We start from the raw sequence: 22,841 nt of genomic DNA on the forward strand, positions 1-22,841 counted from the left end.
ACATTCTTTTACAGCCGTGGACAGCTTCACAACAGCGTGCTGTGTTTATGTGCTGGTGGAAAACTGGGACATGTAGATTGGCAGTAGATTTGACCCTCGGCTTCATACAGAAGCCTATAAATAGGCTAAAAAAATGAACAAAACAGAAGCTAAAAGTGGATCATGCAGCACACATTGTGGTCATTTTCAGACTTAATAGTCTCCATATCTTGGTTTCACCTATTTTTTTTTGTATTCTGTTGCACCTCCTCATAATGTGTGGCAGCCACTGTAAGACTTCATGTCTGGCTCTCATTTGCACACATAGTTTCACAGCTTTTTAAAGAGAACCATTTTCTAGTGTCAAACACTGCGAAATATATGTATTTCTCCCGAAATTGCCTGACAGAATCCATCACCCTGCAGCCACCACGAGGTTATCCTGCTACAAAATTGATGAAAAATAAGAAAACCTATGATTGACAACTAGATGAAGACATAAACGATCTGTAATATCACACAATAACACCATTGTTTTAGGTGTCACCAGCTTATGTTGTCCACTAGATTTACCTCGTGTGTGTGTGTCTATGTGTGTTGGGCGGCTCATTAGAGAGCCAGACTCAAACGATAGATTTCTCTGTCGAGGATAAAAAGCAGTATTTGTTTGTGCTCCCTGAATTTTTTCATAACAAGCGCAGTCGTGTCTTAGCTTGTTTTACGTGAAACTTGGCTCGGCACAGAGAGCAGACCAATAAAACATGTTTGTGTGCTGGAGGCAGACTGGGGGAGCAGCAGCATACAGGACTGATCTGTGTGTGTGTGCAGTAACTGGTGAAAACGAGCTAAATGATCCTCAGCCCACACGGCTCCTCTTTTTATTGCGTTGCAGTCTCAGAATAATATTTAAAAGATAAACCAATCAGCGTGCTTGTTTTTATTCCTGCTAACGTGTTTTTTACTGTATTTGCCTTCCTGTGTGTCACACACTGCCTCTCCCTGTTTTGTCTCTTAAGCCTACACATAGCAGCAGGTGTTCATGTAATATAATGTTCACGGTGAGTCAGTAACAGGACATGAGGAGGCTCAATGAGTTACGCCTGTTAGGTGTGGCGAAAACATTGCTCAAAATTACATTTGTCATCATCATTTCGTAGGTTTGTTGATCACGCCTTTATTTCCCTGTAAACATGTCATGGACACACGGTCAGTGCCAACAGTTCCTTTCCAGGCAGGTAGCTGCGGCCCAAATGATCTTTTTAAAGGCCTGACAAAGGATTTTTATGTTTAAAAGTAACCACACGTAGACTGACAGTGACCAAGGAAACACCCACAGCCACAGCCTCATAATATGAGGCACTGCATACCTGAGCTTTTCCTGAAAGTTTAGAGGCTTCAGTTTGCCGAAATTGAACTGTGTTTGGGCTTCCCTCTTTGTGTAGTTGTAGTAATTTGGTGCAGTTCTCTTAGTGAGAAGACAGGACCAAAAACCATGAATCACAGGGTTCATTGATCTGAATTGAAATCATTTCTGCACATAAACCGTGCTGCAGGATGAGTCTGTATCGGTGCATCGATGCGCTGTTTTCCAGCTGCAGCCACTCGGTAAATAGAAGCAGTGTAATAAACAATCAGCATAGGATCATCTCCATGGTGACAGAAACACGCAGCAGCGTCTTCCTGTATTCGCTTCTTCTGTTTCTGCAGCAGACACGTCTGACCACTTAGCAGGCGAAGATGTTCTCATGTGTTTTACCTACTTTGTTTGCACCAATGGGGAAAATACAACATGGACCAGAGCACTGACTGTATAACAGATGGACAACGCAGCTCTGCCTCTGCTCATTGTGCAAGAATGAGGCCAAAGTATATCTCATATGAGGGCTGCCGTGTTAGAAACCAGAGTCTGCACAGTGGAGGTCAAGAGGTGAAGTCGCATCATCGCACTCATCCACTTCCACAGCCAGCCAGCAGATACTCATTTTATTATTTGATCAGTACTTTTAGTCAATCTGCTAACTTGGAGGAGGCAGGGTTTATAACCTGTACTGCAGACAGCCACTAGGGGGCGGTAAAAGTAGGTTTTGACCTCAAATGTTGGGCGTCCATCTTTATACAGTCTACAGCAAGAGCCAGAAAGGAAAAATAATGTTGCGTTTTCACGTCTTTTAGCCATTGGCTTGGTTAAAACCTTCATCTCTGCTCAGCTGAATTAGCTGTAACATTCATTTTTGTGTATCTGGTGCTAACGGGAAGTGATGATCAACTTTATGATTATCTTAAATTTCAAAATGTCGGGCTAAACATTTGTTTCATGTGTTGTCAGAATAAATCACGGCAGCACATGTGACCTTTATAAAGGAGTTAAATCTCATTAAATCACAGCAACGATACGAACAAGGCCGAAGCTGGCAGCCCTCCTCACAGAGTTCTGTTATTCTTTATTTTCCCGTCCTCTGATTCCATTTCGCTGACCATCTCTGGTCGACTGAACAAATCGATCGTAGATGATGGAAGGGAGAAAAAATTAAATGATTTCAGCTGTCCGAGGCTGAGTCGGGTACAAACCCTGTCAGTTTCAGGATGAGCTGTGTAACGTGTTGTCTCACTGTCTGCTTCAGGTAGCACTGACGATTAGACAGGAACCACAAACAAGACATTTCTCCTCCTGACCTGCTGCGTGCTCCTCAGTCCCTCTGAGTCTGTGTGTCACTTCTCCTTCTCTTGGAGGCCCTCCAATGTCACTTCACTTTGTGCAAATCTGACCCAGAGAGCAGCTCTTCCCCCTAACAACAGGCATGTGACTGCAGATTTAAGGCAGTGGTGTTCACCACCTCCACTCTGCCTTTGTTCCACTCAGTGGATTGATGTGAGGGGGGGGAAGCCCCAACGCTTGTTTTTTCAGCAGCCACATTCTCAGCTGTCAGTTCCTCCTTTGTCGCCGTCCCCTTAATGTGCTTCTGTGCGTCCCTCATTTCCTTCCTCCCACACCCTGTCAATGTACAACAAACCTGTTCATTTGGGTCAATAGTTAGAATGACCCGACAACAGGCAGGACCCCGAGGGGCTGAAAAATGGAGCCAAAACATGAATTAAAAAGCTGCAGTTCCACAAATGGCCACTAGAGGCTGCCACCAAAAAGTGAGTCACTGTTAAAACTCGCTTATTTACATTAAATTAAGGCTATAATTTATTCAAAAATGGCTTTAGCCACGTCAGGAGACAGGTGGGTGACCCCTCGGCTCCACTTATACTCCATGTCTGTGCCTATTATTAGACCAGGTGGGGCCAGGTCTTGCCAACATGGCGGCAGCAGGACCACCTTATGGCACGGTGTGATCTTTATTTACAGCCTTTTCAAATGTGATCTTTCTACTAAGTGTTAGTTGACACAACAGGGCGGCCTCAGCTTTCAAACATTTGAGATGAGAGTGGACGTGGCGACAAGAATGGACAGGAAGTACCAAATTTAGACAGTCCAGGGTGTGTTTGCTTTGCAGCTGAATGTATATGTGTGGAGCTGTATTCAGTGTCCCTCTGTGTGTGTGTGTGTGTGCAGACTCAGCTCTGGCTGGCTCTGCAGCTCATCACACGCTACATCCAACTGCTGATTACACAGCACTTGTTTTGTCCTCGCTCTACTCTGTTCTGCAGCCATTGTCAGTGCGGGGAGCTTGCGCACAATTAGATGGAGAGCTTTGTCTAACAGCGTTAGACTCGAGGCTTCAGCTGGTTCGTCCTTGGCGGGGAACACACCTCTGTTCTCATCTCTCTCTCTCTCTCTCTCTCTCTCTCTCTCTCTCTGTGTGTGTTTACTCAGCGCTGATGACATTATGACAATCAGGAAGGGATCAGTTCTGTTCCACTTCCTGTCTGGAGGCTCCCTGGGGTGTGTTTTGGGACAGTTTGGCATGCGGAGTGCACTGCCTCACTGATTAATTCCTGTGCTGTGGCACCCCCAGCATCGAGCGGGTGTTAGCAGGCTGTGACTTATTGTCTCAATGAGGAGCTGATGAGCTGACTGACACGAACTCCTGTCAACTGAAAGGAAATCATGTGAAAGCTGGTTTATACAGCAGTGTTCATTTACTGAAGTTATTTTAAGAGAACTGGCAGACGTGCTTCCTGCTTTTTTGGAGAAGGAACTGTGTGCTTCAGTAAGTGGCTGGACGAAGCTAGCAGATTTCCTCTCATGTTCAAAGAGCTGTGAGGAAAACAAAGATTCAAATTTTAGGTCGGAAGAAAAAACAAGCACATATTTTTCATTATATCTGTAGATGTTGTTTGTGTCTGAGCTGATGCTGTGAGGAAGACTCGTTGTTTACCTTGAAGGGTAAATGATCTATTCTTGGCAGAAAGACTTTGCTCCCTGGAGGTCCAGACAAGCAAAGCTAGGAATGTCCTGGTTTGTGAGGCATGACGGCCTGCAGTTTTTCCCCTCTTCTCTGCTGCTCTCAGCCCCTCAGTCACTCAGTGGGCATCAGAGCAAAAAAAAAAAATAAAACCTTGTGCACAAATCCAATCAAACCTCTACTCGTTTAACCATCAACCTAGCAAAACATTCCCCAGGTGCATTTAATTTGTCTCCTGTCCTCTGCTCCCTCAGCATCGAGCTGCAGCTCTGATGTCGCTCCATCACGTCCTGTATGGTTATTTATCGCCGTACATGAGCTGAATGTGCTTTATGTGGTCAGACTTCTCAGTACACGGCGGTGTTTATGAGAAAAAAGCAAGTGAAGTAGACAGTTTCTCAAGTCTGTCAGCCAGAATATTCTCTGTGCTTTTTATTGGTTCTGTGATGATGGACCGCGTCCTCTCTCTTTGTCTTTTCCGCAGGCGCTCGCAGCCAACGCGGGCACGGGGTTCGCCGTGGCTGAGCCTCAGGTGGCGATGTTCTGCGGGAAGCTCAACATGCACGTCAACATTCAAACCGGCCGCTGGGAGCCCGACCCATCCGGAACCAAGAGCTGCGTAGGAACCAAAGAGGGCGTGCTGCAGTACTGCCAGGAGGTGAGTGACACAGACCAGGCTTGGTACTTTTTATATATATATAGCTAATGATGCTTAAAAAAGCAGGAAGTACAGAGGAGAGAACTTTTTAACACAATTGTTTTGACATTTTGGAAAGTACAGATATTTGAGTTTCTGCCTTCAGTTAGATGAGGAGATCAAAACACATCACTAATTCCCAGTCTGGTTGGCAGAATATCCAGAGCTTAAATAGCTTTTTTCACACAGATATTGTGCCACAATACCACTAAGAATACTCCTCATTATATCAGTGTGATCATCATGTCACCTCATCTCAGAATAATGCTGCCTCAGGGGTTGTTTCTAGATGAGACGCCAGTTTCCAAGAATCAGAGGTGCAGAGTCAGGAGAGAACTGCAGCGTCACGGAGATCACACTGCAACAAACTTTTTTTATTAAAGAACAACAAATAAAGCACCAGCAGTGTGCCGTCATGTCAGATTTTAAGTGCAGCTCGACCCTTTTACACAGCCATCATTTCTATGCTGCCATTTCCTCCCCAAATAAAGATGGAGCAGGGAGGAAGTAAAATAACATCAGGTTAATAACATAGACCAGCATGTGTTGCTACGTCACATACACATCGTAGGATCCAATCAGGATGGTGGAATACATTTCTGGAACGCCGTTTTGAGTCACTGTGGGCGGTTGTGACTGCCGCCATGTTGGCTAAAGTCCCAGTACAGGTGAAGAGGTGGAGCTGAAGCACGCAGCTGTCCGTCTGCACCAGCCTGTCACTCACAGCGGTCATCCCCATAATGATGCTAATTTTAAGTCTTACTATCATTAAAATAAGAGGTTGCCGCTTGGCTCTTCCTAACAGACAGGTTCTGTTTACAGTAGGCGGCATTTAAATAAGTCGGATCCTGTGACAGTCATTTTCTTTTTCTTTTTTTAAATTAAGACCATGTTTCTCTTATTAACTGTACCTCCAGGAAGCTGCTGCTGATTCTGTCCTGGCTTATTTTGCAGCTGTCCGAGTTTAAAAAGGAGAAAAAAAAACACATGTCTGTATTTTTCAATCAGCCTTCCTCTACAGCTTCAGTTGCATTTTCTGGTGACATTTTGATGGCATTTGGGGGGAAGTGCAAACCGTGTGCTCTTTCACAGTCAAGCAGATGGCATCTAGAGTGTATAAAGCGTGGATTAAAAGATCCTATTGAAGCTCCACTTATTGCACCTCCTTTCGTCTTTCACACACACACACACAAACTCTTCATCTCGTGGTTTAACACACACTCTCTGCTTTTGCCTCCTCCTCCTCCTCCTCCTCCTCCTCCTACAGATGTACCCAGATCTCCAAATCACAAACGTGGTGGAAGCCAACCAGCCAATTCGCATCGAGAACTGGTGCAAGAAGGAGAAGAAGGTGTGCAAAGGACACGCCCACATCGTGGTGCCTTACAAATGCTTAGGTAAGCTTAATCCCAAGAACCACTTTGAAGGTTATAAATGACCAGGTGTTCTCCATTCCTCCTCCTCCTCCTTTTCTGTATTAGCCTTTTGTTCAACATGGAGAAAGAAGAGATTATGATACATCTTAGCCAGAGGGAGAGGTGACACAGAGCGATATTGGAGTCGGATTCACTTGACTAATTCTGGCCTTGAGCTGCAGATTGAGCACATCCAGGCAGAATGGGAGCTAATGTCTCTTAGAACGGATGGCAAAGGGGAGGGGAGGCTATTATTGCTGGGGAGGCTTGTTGAGCAATAAAGTACAATCTTATTTCCCCCTCAGACAGTGGCCATAAACTCACACAGACACACAGGATCAGCAAGAGAGGGGGGTCCGCGAGGAGGCCGGCTTTATTACTCCCCATTTCTCCACTCGCCTGCGCGCCATGTCATAGACGACTCTCTCCCTCCTCTGTCTCACTGGCATCACTGTAATCAGCTGTGGCAACATGGCTACATTCTGGTTTATTAAATGTCAGATATAGCCCCAGACTTTGTGGTCCACGTGCCTCGATGCCCCCTGACTTACAAAAAAACACAGCTGCCTCCGAGGACTGCAGAAAAACACAGAAATAAGAAACAAGGCCTCTCTCCCTATGTTTGTCCGAGGAAGGAGAAAAATATCTTCCTCCATGTTGCAAACACTTCCTGTGTCCAAAAACCTCTTGCTGATTGAGTTGTGCTGTTTTTCGGGATAAAAAAGCCATTAGCAGTTGCACTGGACTGTGAAATGGGCCACTATTCAAGAGCATTTTTGGCAGCGAGGAGGTTTTTGGGACATTCATGGGACGGCAAACGCACAACTGGAGCGGCTGAGGCAGGAATACGAATGAGGAGGAGTTCACAGGTGAAAGCGGCCTAGTAAATTCCCCTGATTCTGCTGCTGTCACGGTCACCTCTTCTGCACTGATTATAGGGACAAGTGTGTCAGCTGATCCTTCTGTTAGAGGTTATAAAAGTGAACTATGATTGTGACGTAACAGGAGAGCAGCAGGTGATGTGTGGAGGATGATACCGCAGCCATGTTTACAACCAATAAACACAGAGTAGTTGTGTGGTCTTAAATGCAGCCAGGGGTTTGCGTCGTATCGTATCGTATCGTATCGTATCGTATCGTATCGTATCGTATCGTATCGTATCGTATCGTATCGTATCGTATCGTATGTGCAGTTTTTCAGGAATGTATATCCTCACTGTTGCATCTATCAACAACCAGACCCCCCCCCCCATTATAATTCATTATAATTAAAACCACCCCATTACCTCCTCTGGAATAATTAAATGGCCCGGTTCCTTGTTCTCGCACATTTTTTGTCATCATCGTTAAAGGTCTGCGCTCTCCTGCCCCGTTAAATTACAGAGGCCCCCTCTCTGCCGGGCTGCAAATGAGGAGTCGGAGCAACGGAGACAGATGGAGCAGGAGAGGTAAACATAAGGTGTTGGCGAGAAGGAGGCTACTCAGAGGGTCTCTGCTTAATTATGTAATGGAGCATGTTAAGGGGGCTTAGTTGGAGGACTCTGATCATATGCTACACGACACGCCGTGCCTCCACCACTTCACCGCGCTTCACCTCGACAGTCCAGGCCTCTCCATCAAATCAGACGTGATGACGAGCGCGTCTGAATTATTCATTGTTTGAGATGTTCATATTATGACAGAACAGAAATGGACATCAGAGGCTCTGCCTCATAGTCGTCAGTGTACTTTAATTATGGTGGAATCAAAAAGAAATGAAACTCACCAAAGGGAGGTGGGTTATAGCTTGAAGGACATGATTAAAAGAGCCAGACCAGTGCCCATGTCAACTTAATAGGTTTATATGAATAATGCAGGTGCTGAGGAAGGAGCTCAGTGTAAAAAAGGAGACATTCTGTATTCCATCTCTTTGTGCGAAAAAGGCTCAGAGCTACAATCCCTCCATGTTTCCTGTCCCCCAAACAATGGCTTCACAAATGAATGTGACTTTTGTTCCATGGTGCTGCTGTAATCCCTGCAGCATGATGTCTTTGTCAACCAGCACAGGATTATTTTTTTTATTATTATTATTATGTGTAGAATGGTGAGAACAGTCAGTGGCAGATGTGTGAGTGGACTGTTGGTTAGTGTGCGTGGCAGAGAGTCCCTTACACTGTGATTAAACTGTGGAGGGAAAAATCTGCTTGGACAACACAAACAGAAACAGCCTAGAGCTGCAGAAGTTTGCAGAGAGAGTACTCTCTGTCCCGTGTAAACACAGATTTGGATAGATCAAATTCATACATCAGCTTCTCAGCAGAGCTGGGTCGTTTTTGTCGTAGCTTCTAGGAGAAACTCGTTGCCATGCGTGGATCTGAAATGAAAACAATGACAGAAATCGGTGGAAGTGGATTCTCAAGAATGCCACAGCAGAGAGAGGCCTCTGGAAAAGGATCACTCAACAAAAACAGGGCTGTCCCACCAGGACAACACTCCACTTCACGTGTCCACAGCATTGTTCACCTGCTTTGTCCCCTCAAACCACTTCCTCAAGACGTCAAAGGATGCGAGTGGTTGCCGTAGTGATAACATTTTCTGGAGGAACCTCTACCTCTGGCCACAAACGTATCAATCACCCCTCCTATATGATTAGGATGGGAGTGGAATTTACGTGATTGTGTCTGGTCATGACACACGCTGTGCTTTTTTACTCTTGACTCAGTCTGTAAATTTAACAAACAAAGGGCAGGGCTCTCCGTGATGAGTCCAGATACCATCAGAGCTCCTGAGTCATGTGAACATGAATACGGTGATAAAGTGTGCAAACTCAGACTTGTCTTGGAGCACCACACCTCAGGCAAAAATGTTTTGCAATCAGCCTCAAAGTGACATCATAACTACACATATATGCATGTGACCGTATCATAAACATGTGAAAGGCGAGGTAACGAGGTAACGGAGGTGGAACTTATTAGTTATTTCTGTTACGCAGCCTCCTGCTGCCTCCTGGTTCTAGTCATGTCTGCCCACCCTGAGTGTCATTCTGGTGCCAGATCAGAGTTCCTCCCAATCCATGATGCAAATGTAAACAAAACATTAGCCAAGAAACTAAAACAGGAAGTAGCACGATACAACAGCTGTGCCTGTATTATTAATTTATTAACATCTTCAGTGTTTGTCAAGGGAATAAAATTCTTAGAGACACGAATTTAACATCTGCAGCCAACAACAGACTCCTTTATCTGTCGAGTCCTTCAAACACAATGGCGGGTGTAGTTTAATTCAGCAGTACTGAAGGTGTCATTGGTGCATTGGTCGTAATCCCCCCCCCTCTCTCTCTCGTGCCTCGGGCGCTTGTACCGCAGCCGGTTCATCGTTAGCGAGTGTATCTGATAGATGGAAGGTTAAAGGAAAAGGTGGATGAATGGAAAAGGTGGAGAGCAGGTCGCACCGACAAACACAAACTACACTGCACACACACACAGGGAGCGGAGGCACAGCTGCTCCGCAAACACCACCATTCATCACCCAGCTGCAGTGCGACTGCATCTGCTGCCATCCAGCTCACAGCCACAGAGACCTCCGAGTGCAAGTGGATTAGTGGAGTGCAAAGAGAAAGAGAGAGAGGGAGAGAGGGGTGTGAGTGAAAAGTTTAAAAGACCTCTGCTCAAACTTTTGTTGTTTTTTTTTTTTTTAACGCAGAGGCAGCAATAAAATAAAATCAGCAAATGTCATTCATTCAGAATTTTGTTAGTCCGGCGTGAAAATCCATAAAAACGTCAGAAATAAAAGCACTTAAACAGAATGTTCACATTCTGAGTGTTATTGGATTGGTCTATTATTCTATGAAAGCTCCATGCAGTCCTCATGAAGCTCATTTTCCCTGCTTAATAGCAGCAATAGTGTGGGCACAGAGGAACTGTTGCTGCCAATCAAATGGAATTAAATCGTTCTCTGAAATGTGAATGAATATACGAGTCTATAAAATGTCACAACTCTTAAAATCTTTTTTTTTTTTTTTTTAATTCTTTCTTACTTACCTTATGTATTATCACTGCTACAACCAGGAGATCCACGCGTGCATATTGAGCAGTAATTTGGATCATCGACACTAAGAACCATTATTACTACATTCTGAAATGATCTTAATGTTTGAAAAATTAATTATCAAAATTGTACTTTAGTAATGCTAATGGTGGGCAAGCTGCAGACAGGCCTCAGAGGTCTGTCCGGTCAGTTGGAGGAGGTTTTTGGGGGGTGGTGGTGGTGGTGGGAGGAGGAGGGAGGGTGTTACTGTACCTCCTGGGCGGAGATGAGAAGCAGCTGCTGAGCCCTCTGCTATTTCCAGCTCTCTCCTCTTCCTATCCTACCCTCTCATTTTCCAAAACACTGCTTTTTCGCCCTCTGCCTGCCTCGCCTCGGGCTGCAGTGCCTCCTCTCCAAGCCCCGAGGTCACAGGCAAACCACTGAACGAGTGGAGAGCTCCATACCCCTCATTTGTGTCTTTCTTATTCCGCCCACTCTTTAGACCGTCTTGCCTAACCCTCCTGTTCATCCTTCCTTCCTTCCTTCCTTCTTCCTCCCAGCCCAGCTTTCCATCTGTTTCTCGTGGCATCGTTTCCTTCTACCTGCTCGCCTCGCTGCCAGCCTATCAGCGCTCGCTGTGTCCTTCTTAATCTTTCCCCTGACCCCTGCGCTGCATTCTGACACGTGCATGCTTTTCAGCCTGAAACTATTCATAGGAGATCCCTTTCAAGCCATTTATTTCCTGGCGGATCTTCTTTCTGTCAACTCACTCTATGAATAAACATCATCTCCAATCTGAATTCATCAGGGAAATGATATCATTGATTTGCAGGAAGTGCCTGGATTACATTAAAAAGAGTCACAGTGTGAAAACCTGATTTACTCCTCCTGCCGTTTTGACAGCAGAATTACAGATGCAGCCAAAGAAGAGGGATGAATCCCGCTGGTGCCCAGACAGATGTTCACGTGTCAAATGCCCTATCGGTTATACCACTGTAATGACATTAAAAGGAGCAGGCAGCTATGAATTATTGAATCTCATCTGCTATTCCTTTTTTTAGTCCTGCTCTGTGATGTATTGTGTCCGACCCTGGTTGCGTCGCCGAGGACAGATCGGCGGTGTGACTAACAGGCGTGTGATTTTCTGTTACAGTGGGCGAGTTTGTGAGTGACGTGCTTCTGGTCCCAGAGAAGTGCAAGTTCTTCCACAAGGAGAATATGGACATGTGTGTCAGCCATCAGCAGTGGCTCAGCGTGGCCAAAGAGGTAAGGAAGTTATTACTTCATAGGAAACGGTGGGAGGCTGTTGATATCAGAGAGCAGTGGAGAGCGGAAGCAACATTTTAGTCTCCTCTTCCTGTCGCCTCTTATTCCATTCCTCTCTGATATCGGTCTCTGGGAGTCTCTGAGGTCCTCTGATCACAGGCTGACTGGGAGTCCTCACATTTCAGCTCCTAATCAGATTAGTGTTGTGGCTATAGCACAGCTAATCCCACACTCCTCCCCTCCCTCGAGGAGCACCAGAGGCGGCCCGTTCGGGGCCCCTGCTCTGACCACGACGTCACAGCCAAGCCAGCCTCGTCGCTCCCTGCCTCACACACGCCACAGTACGAACCATCTGCAGCCTCCACAGACGCCCTGCAGTCAATAACACATTTGTTACACACTAGCAGCAATAAATCCTACCAGCAAGAAAAATGATTCAAAAACAGTCGCTGTCCCCAAACCACCTGTCACAGAGATGCTCTTAAGCGGAGCAGCTAATCCTCGACTCCTCTGGAGTTTCTCTGCAGCCATCGATTAGTCTGAACTCAGACTGAACTCACTCCGAGCTGCTGCAGTATATGAAGCGCAGCATTGTTGAAAAATAGCACATCACTGTAAGGACTGCATGGCTTTTGAAAGCGCGGCACATTAATCATTGTAGTCTGATAGACCTGCTCCTGTAGCACCATGCTTTGAGTGTTCAATAAAAAGTGGCAGCATGTGTGAGGATAAATCACATGATGCTGCACGCCCCTGATTTAACACTTCCTGGTTGAATATTAACTGATTTTCAGCAGGCCTGATGTATGTATGTATGTGAGCATAAAGGTTAAAATGTGATTTTAATTTGCAAATATAAACAAAACAACAAAATAAAATGATAAAAACAAGGATTAAAATCAGTTAAAACACATCTTTGGGGCATTATCCTGTCAAAGGGTTAATGTAGCTTCTACTCACTGCTACGTTGTTCAAGTCCTAGGTGAATAGATGTTAATCAAATATCACCTTGTCAAAGCTTAAAGGGTGAGTTGCTCATCTGTGTTCAGTGGCTCAGTTCGAGTGTACGCTACATTAAGACTTCACCACCTCTTTACCTCGCAGCCGTTTAGGAAACAGTTATATCTTCTGGATCCTTTGTTCAAAAGCCTCCAGACTCCAGGGACTAAAACAGTAATTTCACCTTCCAGAAGAGGGGACCTAAAGACTTTAAGTGTATAGTTTTAATGTATAATGATATATACAACCATGATAATATATTGAGATTATAATCATTGCTTTGTGTGGAGGCCTTTTAAGAGGTTTGGGTGCTTTAAAGCCACCGGACTCCATTTGTTTTACTTCAGAATGTGAGTGTTGCTGCCTCATTTCTTTGGTTTTGTTGTGTTATCGTGGGACTTTGGTGCATTAAATGTGTAGTTGTGTAATCTGAATTAATATATTAAAACAACTCGTGTTTGGCAGGTGAAAAATCTGTCTGAAGCCAAAGGGGTGATAATTTTCTGAACAAAGTTACACACTGACAAGATCAGTGCTTTGTTTTTATGTAGTGACACAGAAACCACAGCTCATGTTTTCCTCCACCCACTCAGGCCTGCTCCAAGAGCCCCATGGTGCTGCTGCACAGCTACGGCATGCTGCTGCCCTGCGGCATCGACAAGTTCCAGGGCACAGAGTACGTGTGCTGCCCTGCGTCTCGTGGCGGGGAGGCCGCACCGCCGGCCCTGCCCTCCCAGGAGGACGACGTGGAGGAAGAGGTGGAGGATGAGGAGATTGACGAGACAGACCTGGACGAGGACGAGGCTGTAGAGGACAGGTGAGAGAGGAGTTCTATGGTGTGTGGGCGTGTCTTTTGAAATATTACAAGTGTGATATCCGCTCTGTGGTGAAGGACGGATATTAGTGGCCATCTGGATAGATTAGCGTTCTGTGGCGTTGATCAATGGCAGCTGCTCTGCCCTGTTTGATAAATCTGTCCTCTTCCTGGCGTCCACGCCTTCACTCAAACTGTTTCCTCTCTGCTCCTCAGTGAGACGCCTGCTGACGAACGGCCCACACAGAAAGAGGAGCCGGTGGACGAGGATGAAGACGAGGAGGAGGAGGATGAGGAGGAGTACCACTACGTCTACGAGGACGAGGAAGCAGACAAAGAGGACGAAGACGAGAAAAGAGAGAGCAGCAGAATGGCAGAGAACCAGGACGAGGACAAGACTTTGCAGGAAGTGAAAGGTTTGTTATGTGACACCCTCACGCAGCATCCTCTCTCTCATCATGTACAACAACTCCTGCAGCGTTTGTCGTAGTTATAACAGCAGCAGTAATGCTGGTAGTTTTCTGAGTAGCTGAGAATTGAGTGCTGCCCCCCGGTGGCCGGATGATCTAACCAGCTGTCCCCTGGCAGCGGTGTGCTCCCTGGAGGCTGAGACCGGCCCCTGTCGTGCCTCCATGCCCCGCTGGCACTTCGACCTGAGCCAGAAGAAGTGTGTGCGCTTCATATACGGGGGCTGCGCCGGCAACCGCAACAATTTCGACTCAGAGGAGTACTGCATGGCCGTGTGCAAGCGCCTGAGTAAGTCTGATGCGATGGAGGCCCCACACCTCTCTCTCTCTGTCCCTGCCGCTCTCTGTCTGTGGCTCCCCGCTGAAAACACTTTAGGGTAATATACAGCAGCTTCAGCCCGACTCACGAGCAGAGCACCTGTTCACTCGTCACATCACCACAGCTGTTGTTATTGTGTCACCTCCAGCACAACAATCACAGCAACCAAACATTGTCCTCATTGTTTTTGCAGCTGATCAGTTTTAGACTCACTTGTTAAATAATATATAAACATTCAAAAAATACTTGACGTCAAAATGACCTCGCAAACAGGAAGCAGTATGTTTATTTATGATATATTATTAACAAAAGCAGCATGAGTTGTTTTGCATAATTAATATGTTAAACAATTTCACCTTGTTTTTATAGATTAATCAATAAGTAGTCTTTGCACAGTATCACTGAATATAATATATCATAATTCATATTTTCTTCAGTATTAAACTGTTATAATAACACACTCTAAACCTGCAGAGTCCCAGTTTGACAACAAATGTACCTGATCACATTCGTCTTGTTCTTTGATCGGAATTTATTGGATTTAATCACATTATACTGAGCCGCCATGTTGTCATGAACATCCACCATACTGAGCCTTGTGAATAAACAACTTTATTCTCAGGTTTTCTCCACGATCGGCCTCATTATAGAATTTATTTATATACATTCACACAGTCACTAGTTTTCCTCTCTTCTTTATTTTCTTCTCATTCACATGCATCTTAACTTAACTAGAGTTTGCTGTTGTCTTTGTTTGCTCCATCTCTCTGTGTCTGTCGCTGAGCGCTGTTTCTCCATATTTCCTAGAACACCCACCCATCACACGTCAGTGAGCACTTTTTTTTTTTATTATTTTGCACCTTGCAGCGACTCACTTTCCATCAGGTTAAACTCAGTTCACAGCCAGCAACGACTAGATAAAAGGTCCTGAGGAGCTGAAGCAGCGAGGTTTGGAGGCCGGATGTCAGAGTGTATCTTTAACCCGTGCCTCCAGTTTTTGTTGACGTCTGGAGTGAAATGATGAGGTCTCTTCCTGTTTGCAAGCCCCGAGCGATATAGTTTTTTTTTTTTTTTGTTTATTTTGTTTTTTTGTGAGTCGCAGCATTGCAAGGAAGGGGAGTCCTGCGTGACTGTAATGTGGAGAGGAACCCAGAACGGAACCCTCTGGCCTCGCCCCAGCTGACCCAGCTGTCAAACACAGAGATATTTCCATTAGTGTTGGAGACGCGACCTGTCAGCAGAAAGCCGATGGGAAGATGAAAGGAATTCAAATGGAAAGACTGTCAGATTCTCTTAAATTTATCAGCCTTACTATGGGTGGAGGAACGCCAATGAAAGGAGTGCTTCTGTGCGGATTTTGGTCCAACTTCAGTCTCTTTCTCAGCGCCTGCCTGTCTTCCTGTCTGTCTGCCTGTCTGTGTGTCCCGCTGTCTGTATACCTGTGTGTCTCTGTCTCTGTGTGCAGCCACCGCTCACCCTCTGCCTTTGAATTCACAGTCACACCACCGACTCCTCAGCCCACCGACGACGTGGACATCTACTTTGAGACCCCTGCTGACGACAAAGAGCACAGCCGCTTCCAGAGAGCCAAGGAGCAGCTGGAGATCAGACACCACAACCGCATGGAGAGGGTGGGTCACCAAGGGCACCAAATTAAAGAGCAGTCAGTGAATGACACAGTTATACTGTATATTAAAGTTCTCTCTCAGCACCAACAAGTCAAACCGAAAGGTTTAGGAAACCTTGAGAGTGAGTACAGGCCCAGCAAATCTGTAAATTGATGCTTAAGATGTGAACAATTTCAGAGCGAGGCCTCTTAGTTTTGTGCTTTGCCTTCCATCTATTCCCCAAAAAATGATTGCTGCCAATTTTCCGAGTGGCTCCGAGCAAACAGGCGCCTCCTTGTATCTTATTTCCACCCCTCTCTGCATCTCTCCAGGTAAGAAAAGAGTGGGAAGAGGCTGATCGCCAGGCTAAGAACCTGCCCAAGGCTGAGAGGCAAACATTGATTCAGGTAAGACACTGATCCTTCCCACCTTCTGGGAACCCCCCCTTCATTGTCATCTTAGTTTGGATGTGATATGACGGCTTACAGACCCCGGGTCCCTCGCTCCCTGTCCCATTAAAGATCCCTTTTCCCTGGCTGCTCTATCTTTATCACTCTGCGGCTAAATTAGGGCACCATCTGAATGGGGAGACTTCTAAACGAGTCCCCAGCTCCCCTGACAAGCCTGGAAGGCGACATGAGTGAAACTGAGAGCTGTTCTTACTGTTGAAGGTGCTTATAACACACAGAGCTGTGATTCTGTTTGCAGCACTTCCAAGCGATGGTGGAGTCCCTGGAGGAGGAGGCAGCCAGTGAGAAGCAACAGCTGGTGGAGACTCACCTTGCCCGGGTGGAGGCCATGCTGAATGACCGGCGCCGCCTGGCCCTGGAGAACTACCTGGCTGCCCTGCAGGCCGATCCCCCCCGGGTAAACAGCACACACACACACAGCCTCTGAGAGCATCCTCACCTCTCCCCATCTGTCTGTTTCTTTTGTCAAACAACAACACTCCACACACACACATTTCTGGCCAACTAGCTTCACACCACTTTGCAGCTAATCTCATATCCTGTCAAGAGACCCTCTGCCAACTTCATCATGGGAGAATGGATTACTGCAGGCAGGGAAAAACACGCACACATCCAAAAATCCTCCATAAGCACAAAGTCAATCACATTTGAACCGTCAGCTCTAATCTCTGCGCCGTGTTTTTTTTAATTCCTTTTATCTAATAGTCGTTTGATCCGTCTGCCAGCTCACTGCTTGGCTCGCTGTTTGAAAGGTGCTGGACGTCTCTTCCACCATCAGAGCGGCATTTGTTACAGAGAGGAATATTTTTGTTTTGAACTCAAACGTAATAACGTCACCTGAGTTGACAGCATTAATTTCATCATCTGTGGTGCGATGCTATTTCAGGAGGCACTGCGGATGGTTTAATGTTATAAAATAATGTTTTGTTTAGCTCCTCTGACAACAACAGTCTCATCATCCCTCCTTTATTTTTGGTTTGATATTACGACTTCATTTTCAGGTTTATTGTTTGAAATCAGATACCTTTGATGTGAAGTCAAATACTGCTTCAGAAAGTGAATGCACGACTACACAGACAAACGTATGTGGGCAGCCAGGCCTCCAGTTTCCTGGTTTTCTGGTTTTCTGTCCAGCCCTTTAAGCGTTTCTAAAGTCTGAAGCAGGGTGAGAAGGTCCGACACTGGACAGCTTTGAGGTCAGAACAGCAAACTGTCATTTCTATGAGCTTTTATTTTGAAAACAGGAAGCTGACAAACACAAAGCGTTACCATCTAAACCCTCATTATATCCTCTAAGTAGTAGTAGTAATCAATTAACAAAACATTTTCAGAACACTTTCCACTGGTTTGTGGCTACTTGTCTTCATCACTGTCCACTGAGCCTCTTCTTCATTTTGGGGGCAAAAACGGGTCAGGTGTTGGAGGTCAGACATCACAAAAGCTACTGACTTCAAACTTTCTCTTTGAGTCCATGTGTTACCATCTAACTCTTCCTCTTCTTCCTCTTCCTCTGCGTCCCCTTTCAGCCCCACCGCATCCTGCAGGCCCTCAGGAGGTACGTCCGCGCCGAGAACAAGGACCGCCAGCACACCGTCCGCCACTACCAGCACGTTCTGGCCGTGGATCCTGAGAAGGCCGCTCAGATGAAGTCACAGGTCGGTGTTAAGGAGTCCGAAAATGCTTAATGAAACGTTAAATTATTGCATTGTCACATCAGTGCCTGTATTTTGAAGCCAGTTTTGACACTGAAGATGACTCCACGCGTTTGAAGCTGTGTCAGTGAATCTGAAACCTCACACTCCTCTCACTCCTGCTCAGACAGGGGAGGGATAATGAATGTCTCAGCCTGCTCCTCTCTGCCCTGTTTCTGAGTGTGTGTGTAGGAGGTAGAAAGAGTGTGTGTTTCTCTGAGCCTGAGCCCAGGCGGAGTGAGTAGGCCCGTCTGACGGAGGGAGGGAGGGAGGGAGTTTCATTCACTTAAGCCTCAGCCGCAGATTAACATTGCACAGGTCTTGTGTAATGCTGGACTCTGAGCTGCTGTGCGGGGATTTGGCTGGAAGCTCCTCTGTTAGATGTACTCGCCTGCGCGCGTGTGTGTATGTGTCACTGCCCTTCGACACCATTTACAGTTATCCTCCACCATTACAGATAACACAGCAGATGGATAGAACAACAAACACGGTGTAGAGAGAAGAGAAGAGACTCAGTGAATCTGACCTCAGCCATGAAGAGCTGATCCGTCATTCTGCTCGTTCACATCTGCATTTCCAGTTTTCGTTTCACATGTGACTGTGAAGTGTATTACAAAACAATCCTTTTGTAAACAGCCTTCCCGCTGTGCTTTATGTAACCATGTTATGTGACTTTTAAGTATCACCTCTATGGCTGCATCAAAACTCCAACATGCACTCTTTATAATGAGGATTGTTTGTCAGACATGGACTGGATGGTGCCACAGGGGCTGCAGCACGCCTCTCTAACAGGGGAGGAGGAGGAGGAGGAGGAGGAGGAGGAAGAGGAGGGGGGAGCAGAAGGTGCATGATTGCCATCTGTTGCCGGTTGCGGTGCACTGCAGTCGAGATGAAAACAGTCAATCATCATAGTGGGAAATAAACAGCAGTTACCTGCCAAGAGCCGGTCAGCTCTGTCAGAGGCACGTTTTAAAACTCTGCCAAGAGTTTTGGCTGCAGAAATATGGAAACATTTCTCCTCTCTAAACATCATATTGCTGCTGCTGGAGAAGTTTGGGTGCACAGAAGTTTTTGCATCTCTTATTTTGATCAAACCAGTTTTTTTTCTTTTCGGTTGGGGTGGTGATCATTGGAGCTGACAGGCGGCAGATCCTGTCAAGTCAGTTCAGGGCTTCAAAGCTGATTTGAATATTACATGCAGCAACTTGTTTTATGTCTGCAAGTTGGCTAGCTGCAAGCGTGTCTGGGTTCATCTGAAGAAAAAGTGTTCTCTCTCTCTCTCTCTCCCTGAAAGCACATTTCTGCTATTTCTGTGACAGTTGCGGCTTTAATTTGTGAACAGCCTTCTCCACTCACTGCATTTATATTCTGGGCAGAGAAATGCCAGACGTCCACACCGTCCACTCTGAGCTTTAAAGTGAATTTAAAGGCTGTATTCAGTCATAGAAACAGATTTTTAAGGCGCTGTGCTGACAGTTTCTGTTCCTTTGTCATCTGTTTTCTCTCTGTTGTATCCTCTTTTTCTGCCCACACCTGTTTGTGAAGATGAATTTTTCATCGTCTCGTCTTGCATTATGTTACAGCATCACCGGCTTCTCTGTGCAAATCTCTAAACCAGAAAGCTAAGACTGTAATCTGTGATACTATTGAGTAACGAAACTTAAAAAAAGAGGGATTTTCTGGGATAAGCGTATATTTTCTGGTTCATTAAATAAACACTATTGAGATGGAGATGTTTGGCAATTAAATGTCACAGTCATTCACATGAAAGGATTTGCTGAATAGCACAAAATCAATCAATAAAGAAGAATTATTTATAATATTATATTCAGAAAAATAATAATAATAATAAATGAGCTGCAGCATTTCCACCGAGGCTTTGCTCACATCGTCTGTTTCTGCTCTGCCAGGTGATGACCCACCTGCGAGTGATCGAGGAGAGGATGAACCAGAGCCTGTCGCTGCTTTACAAAGTACCGTATGTGGCTGAAGAGATCCAGGATGAAATTGGTGAGTCATGAATGAATGCTGTGAAATAACAGCAGTGATTAAATTCACACACAGAGAAATCAGAAAAAGAAAGAGTCAGTGAATCGGTTTATATATTTGTCCTCTGTGGGACCGTTTAGGACAGCTTTCGTCCACCACCTTGTAATCATTTTCTTCATTTTTTCCTGCTACCTCATTAAAGGATCCATAGTTGAGGTGTTGCAGCACAAATTAAAGTGGAGCGGCTGCGGTGACAGAACTGGGTCACAGCTTTCTCCGTGCAGCGTTCTGTTGGGAAATGTGCAGATTTACAGGGAAAATAGCTCTCAGAGAAACACTAATTGGTAGTTAGCGGAAATGAGAGCGGGCTCTTCTTGCAGGAGTGACTGTGACGGTTGGGGGAAAAAAAGGAGCAGTAATTGGTGAAGCACATTTTAGCACATTGCTGCTGTCCCGCAGTGACAGGTGCAAGCGCAGCTCAGACCACCTTTTCATCTGTGCCTTTTTTTTCCTTTCTTTTTGCAGATGAGCTGCTCCAGGAGCAGAGAGCCGACATGGACCAGTTCCTGTCGTCCATCTCTGAATCGCAGCCAGATGTCACTGTGTCGTCCGAGGAGAGCGTGGAGGTCCCGCTGTCCGAGGGCAAACCCTACAGGCCCATCCAGGTCACATCGCTGGGGTCCCGCTCGGAGCCAGAGGGTGAGCAGCTCCAGCCTCAGACGCTGTCACAAGCAGCACTAACAGCCCTGTTGCTGTGTGGGGGTGGGGGGGTGGGGACAATGAGTCGTACACATTTTCTGAAGGACGCTGGTTGACGAAGCACTGCTGCACTGTGAGACGCAGAGAATAGGTTCACAATGTGCTTTATGCCCATGCAAATGTGCTGTGGAGCCATGGGGTTGGGACTTATCTGTGCCTGCACATTTCCCTGTGGTCTAGCCTTCAACACAGCACTACTGAAGTTCAGATAAATGCACAAAGCCTCAGGCTTTGGAGCTGAGCTGGAGCCAGAAGCTCAGGGAGAAAAAAAAAAAAAGAGCAGTTACGGTTCTTTTCATTGTCACATTTGTGCCAGACAAAAGATTGAATCCTCAAGGAAAGAAAATGTGATGGATGGAAAGCTTCCAGTGAGATGGAAGGCAAATTACAAGTAAATCCCTGAGGAACATTTATTATACATGCCAACAGCCCAGAGGGCTCAGACAGAACCAGCCAGTTCCGAAATGGTGGCTCCCTTTTTTTGAGTTTGGTTATCTTTCTAGTTTATTTTGGGACTCTTCCCTGCTGAACTCTTTTCCTAATCAATTAACACAGCTTGATAATCCTGCCTTTTCTCTTCTTACCTAAGTTTTCTCTCTTCTCTCCTCCCCCTTCTTTTTTTCTGTTGCTCATTTCTAATGCCAAGGCGATCTATCAGACTCCCCACGTGCCTTCAAGAAAGGTTGGTGCCTCTGTTGCGTCTTGTTTTTCTCCATCCCCATCTTCCGTTTGGTTTTCCGCTGTCCTCCTTTTCCCTTTCTTTCTTGTGGATTCCTCTCTTTCTTTCCATCCGGTTACTATATGTTATATATTTTTTTGGGGGGGCAGCAGCAGAAGAGCTGGCCCTCAGCTGCTTCTCATCATTACTGGGATTATCACTTCATGCTGAACAGCAGTGTCAGTGGCGACAGGTTCCCCCTCTCTCAACAGAGAGTCATCCCCTCCTCAGTACATTTGTCAAAGCACCTTGCTTAATTATCCCACCACCCACACACTCATACCTCTCATTAGTCGCCCTCTTGCTGATAAGAGCAGGGAGACTTAGTGTCCCCGTCTGAGGCTCAGTGCTTCTGGTGCCCAATCAGAATTAGTGTAATTTGTCCTCTAAGGCCAGAGAAGCCTGCTTCACCTGTGTCGTCTGATATGGGCTTAACCTTGTGATCATGGAACACACACACACACACACAGGAGTTGGTAGAAGCCCTGCACTTTTCCCTGCAGACATCTTCCCATCTGTGTTGCCTTTAGTGCTTCATTAGGTTCATTATGCATGTACCAGTAGTCAATCCTAGTCCTCCACAGTGTTTCTGGTTTTGTTGGGTGTTGTCTAGAGTGCGATGATCTGACACACATGAGTTGTGGACAGTAAAAATGGCTGCCAGACGACACACACACACACACACACACACACACCCCAAGGTCTGAGCCAGTAATCGATACAAGCAGGTGACCGTTCAAATCAAGAAAATCTGTGTGTTTTGGCGAATGAGAGGTCACTTTGTTCTCACAGAGGTCACTCCCATGGTGCCGCGCGTCGTGGTTATTATGTCTGGCTGCGACATCGCGTGCACCCTGCAGTACCATCTGATAACCTGCCAAGAGTGTGTGACGTCACCTCTGCTGAGCGAGGCTCATGAACGCACAGCATTGTTCCGCACTTAATCCAAAGACAATTGTATTAATCTTAAGCGTTTGGCACAAGCAGCAGCAGCAGAAGGCAGTAAGCCGACGCCTCGCTCGCTCTCATTATTCTCACTTCTTTTATGGCATTATGTGACGTGTGTGTGTGTTTTAAATGGAATACTCTTTGTTCAGAGCTATCACTCTGACACCATGTTCCCAAACTTTTTACATTACGCAATCCAATGCAACCGACTTCACAGAGAATTTTATGCATCGTATTACCTTGAGAATATAATCCAGACATTCTGAAGAGATGCATTTCAGTTATTTTATAGACAAATGTGTAGCTTAAAAGACTAAAGAGGGGGTTCTGCTGTTAATCTGGCTGAT

The 22,841-nt window shown here is 45.9% G+C and overlaps 1 protein-coding gene across 1 annotated transcript in view; it reads left to right on the forward strand.

Moving 5' to 3' along the window:
- The window catches only part of aplp2 (amyloid beta (A4) precursor-like protein 2), a 47,713-nt gene that overhangs the window by 19,773 nt on the left and 5,099 nt on the right, over positions 1–22,841 (forward strand). Inside the window, exons 2-13 of the mRNA XM_028418917.1 lie at positions 4,816–4,989; positions 6,296–6,425; positions 11,601–11,713; positions 13,306–13,529; positions 13,743–13,942; positions 14,115–14,282; positions 15,810–15,943; positions 16,252–16,326; positions 16,628–16,786; positions 17,916–18,044; positions 19,991–20,090; positions 20,595–20,768. Of these exons, the coding sequence (XP_028274718.1) occupies positions 4,816–4,989; positions 6,296–6,425; positions 11,601–11,713; positions 13,306–13,529; positions 13,743–13,942; positions 14,115–14,282; positions 15,810–15,943; positions 16,252–16,326; positions 16,628–16,786; positions 17,916–18,044; positions 19,991–20,090; positions 20,595–20,768 (1,780 nt within the window). The remainder of the gene's footprint in view (positions 1–4,815; positions 4,990–6,295; positions 6,426–11,600; positions 11,714–13,305; positions 13,530–13,742; positions 13,943–14,114; positions 14,283–15,809; positions 15,944–16,251; positions 16,327–16,627; positions 16,787–17,915; positions 18,045–19,990; positions 20,091–20,594; positions 20,769–22,841) is intronic.

This window comes from Parambassis ranga, chromosome 13, assembly GCF_900634625.1.
Source record: "Parambassis ranga chromosome 13, fParRan2.1, whole genome shotgun sequence".
Classification (NCBI taxonomy): domain Eukaryota; kingdom Metazoa; phylum Chordata; class Actinopteri; family Ambassidae; genus Parambassis; species Parambassis ranga.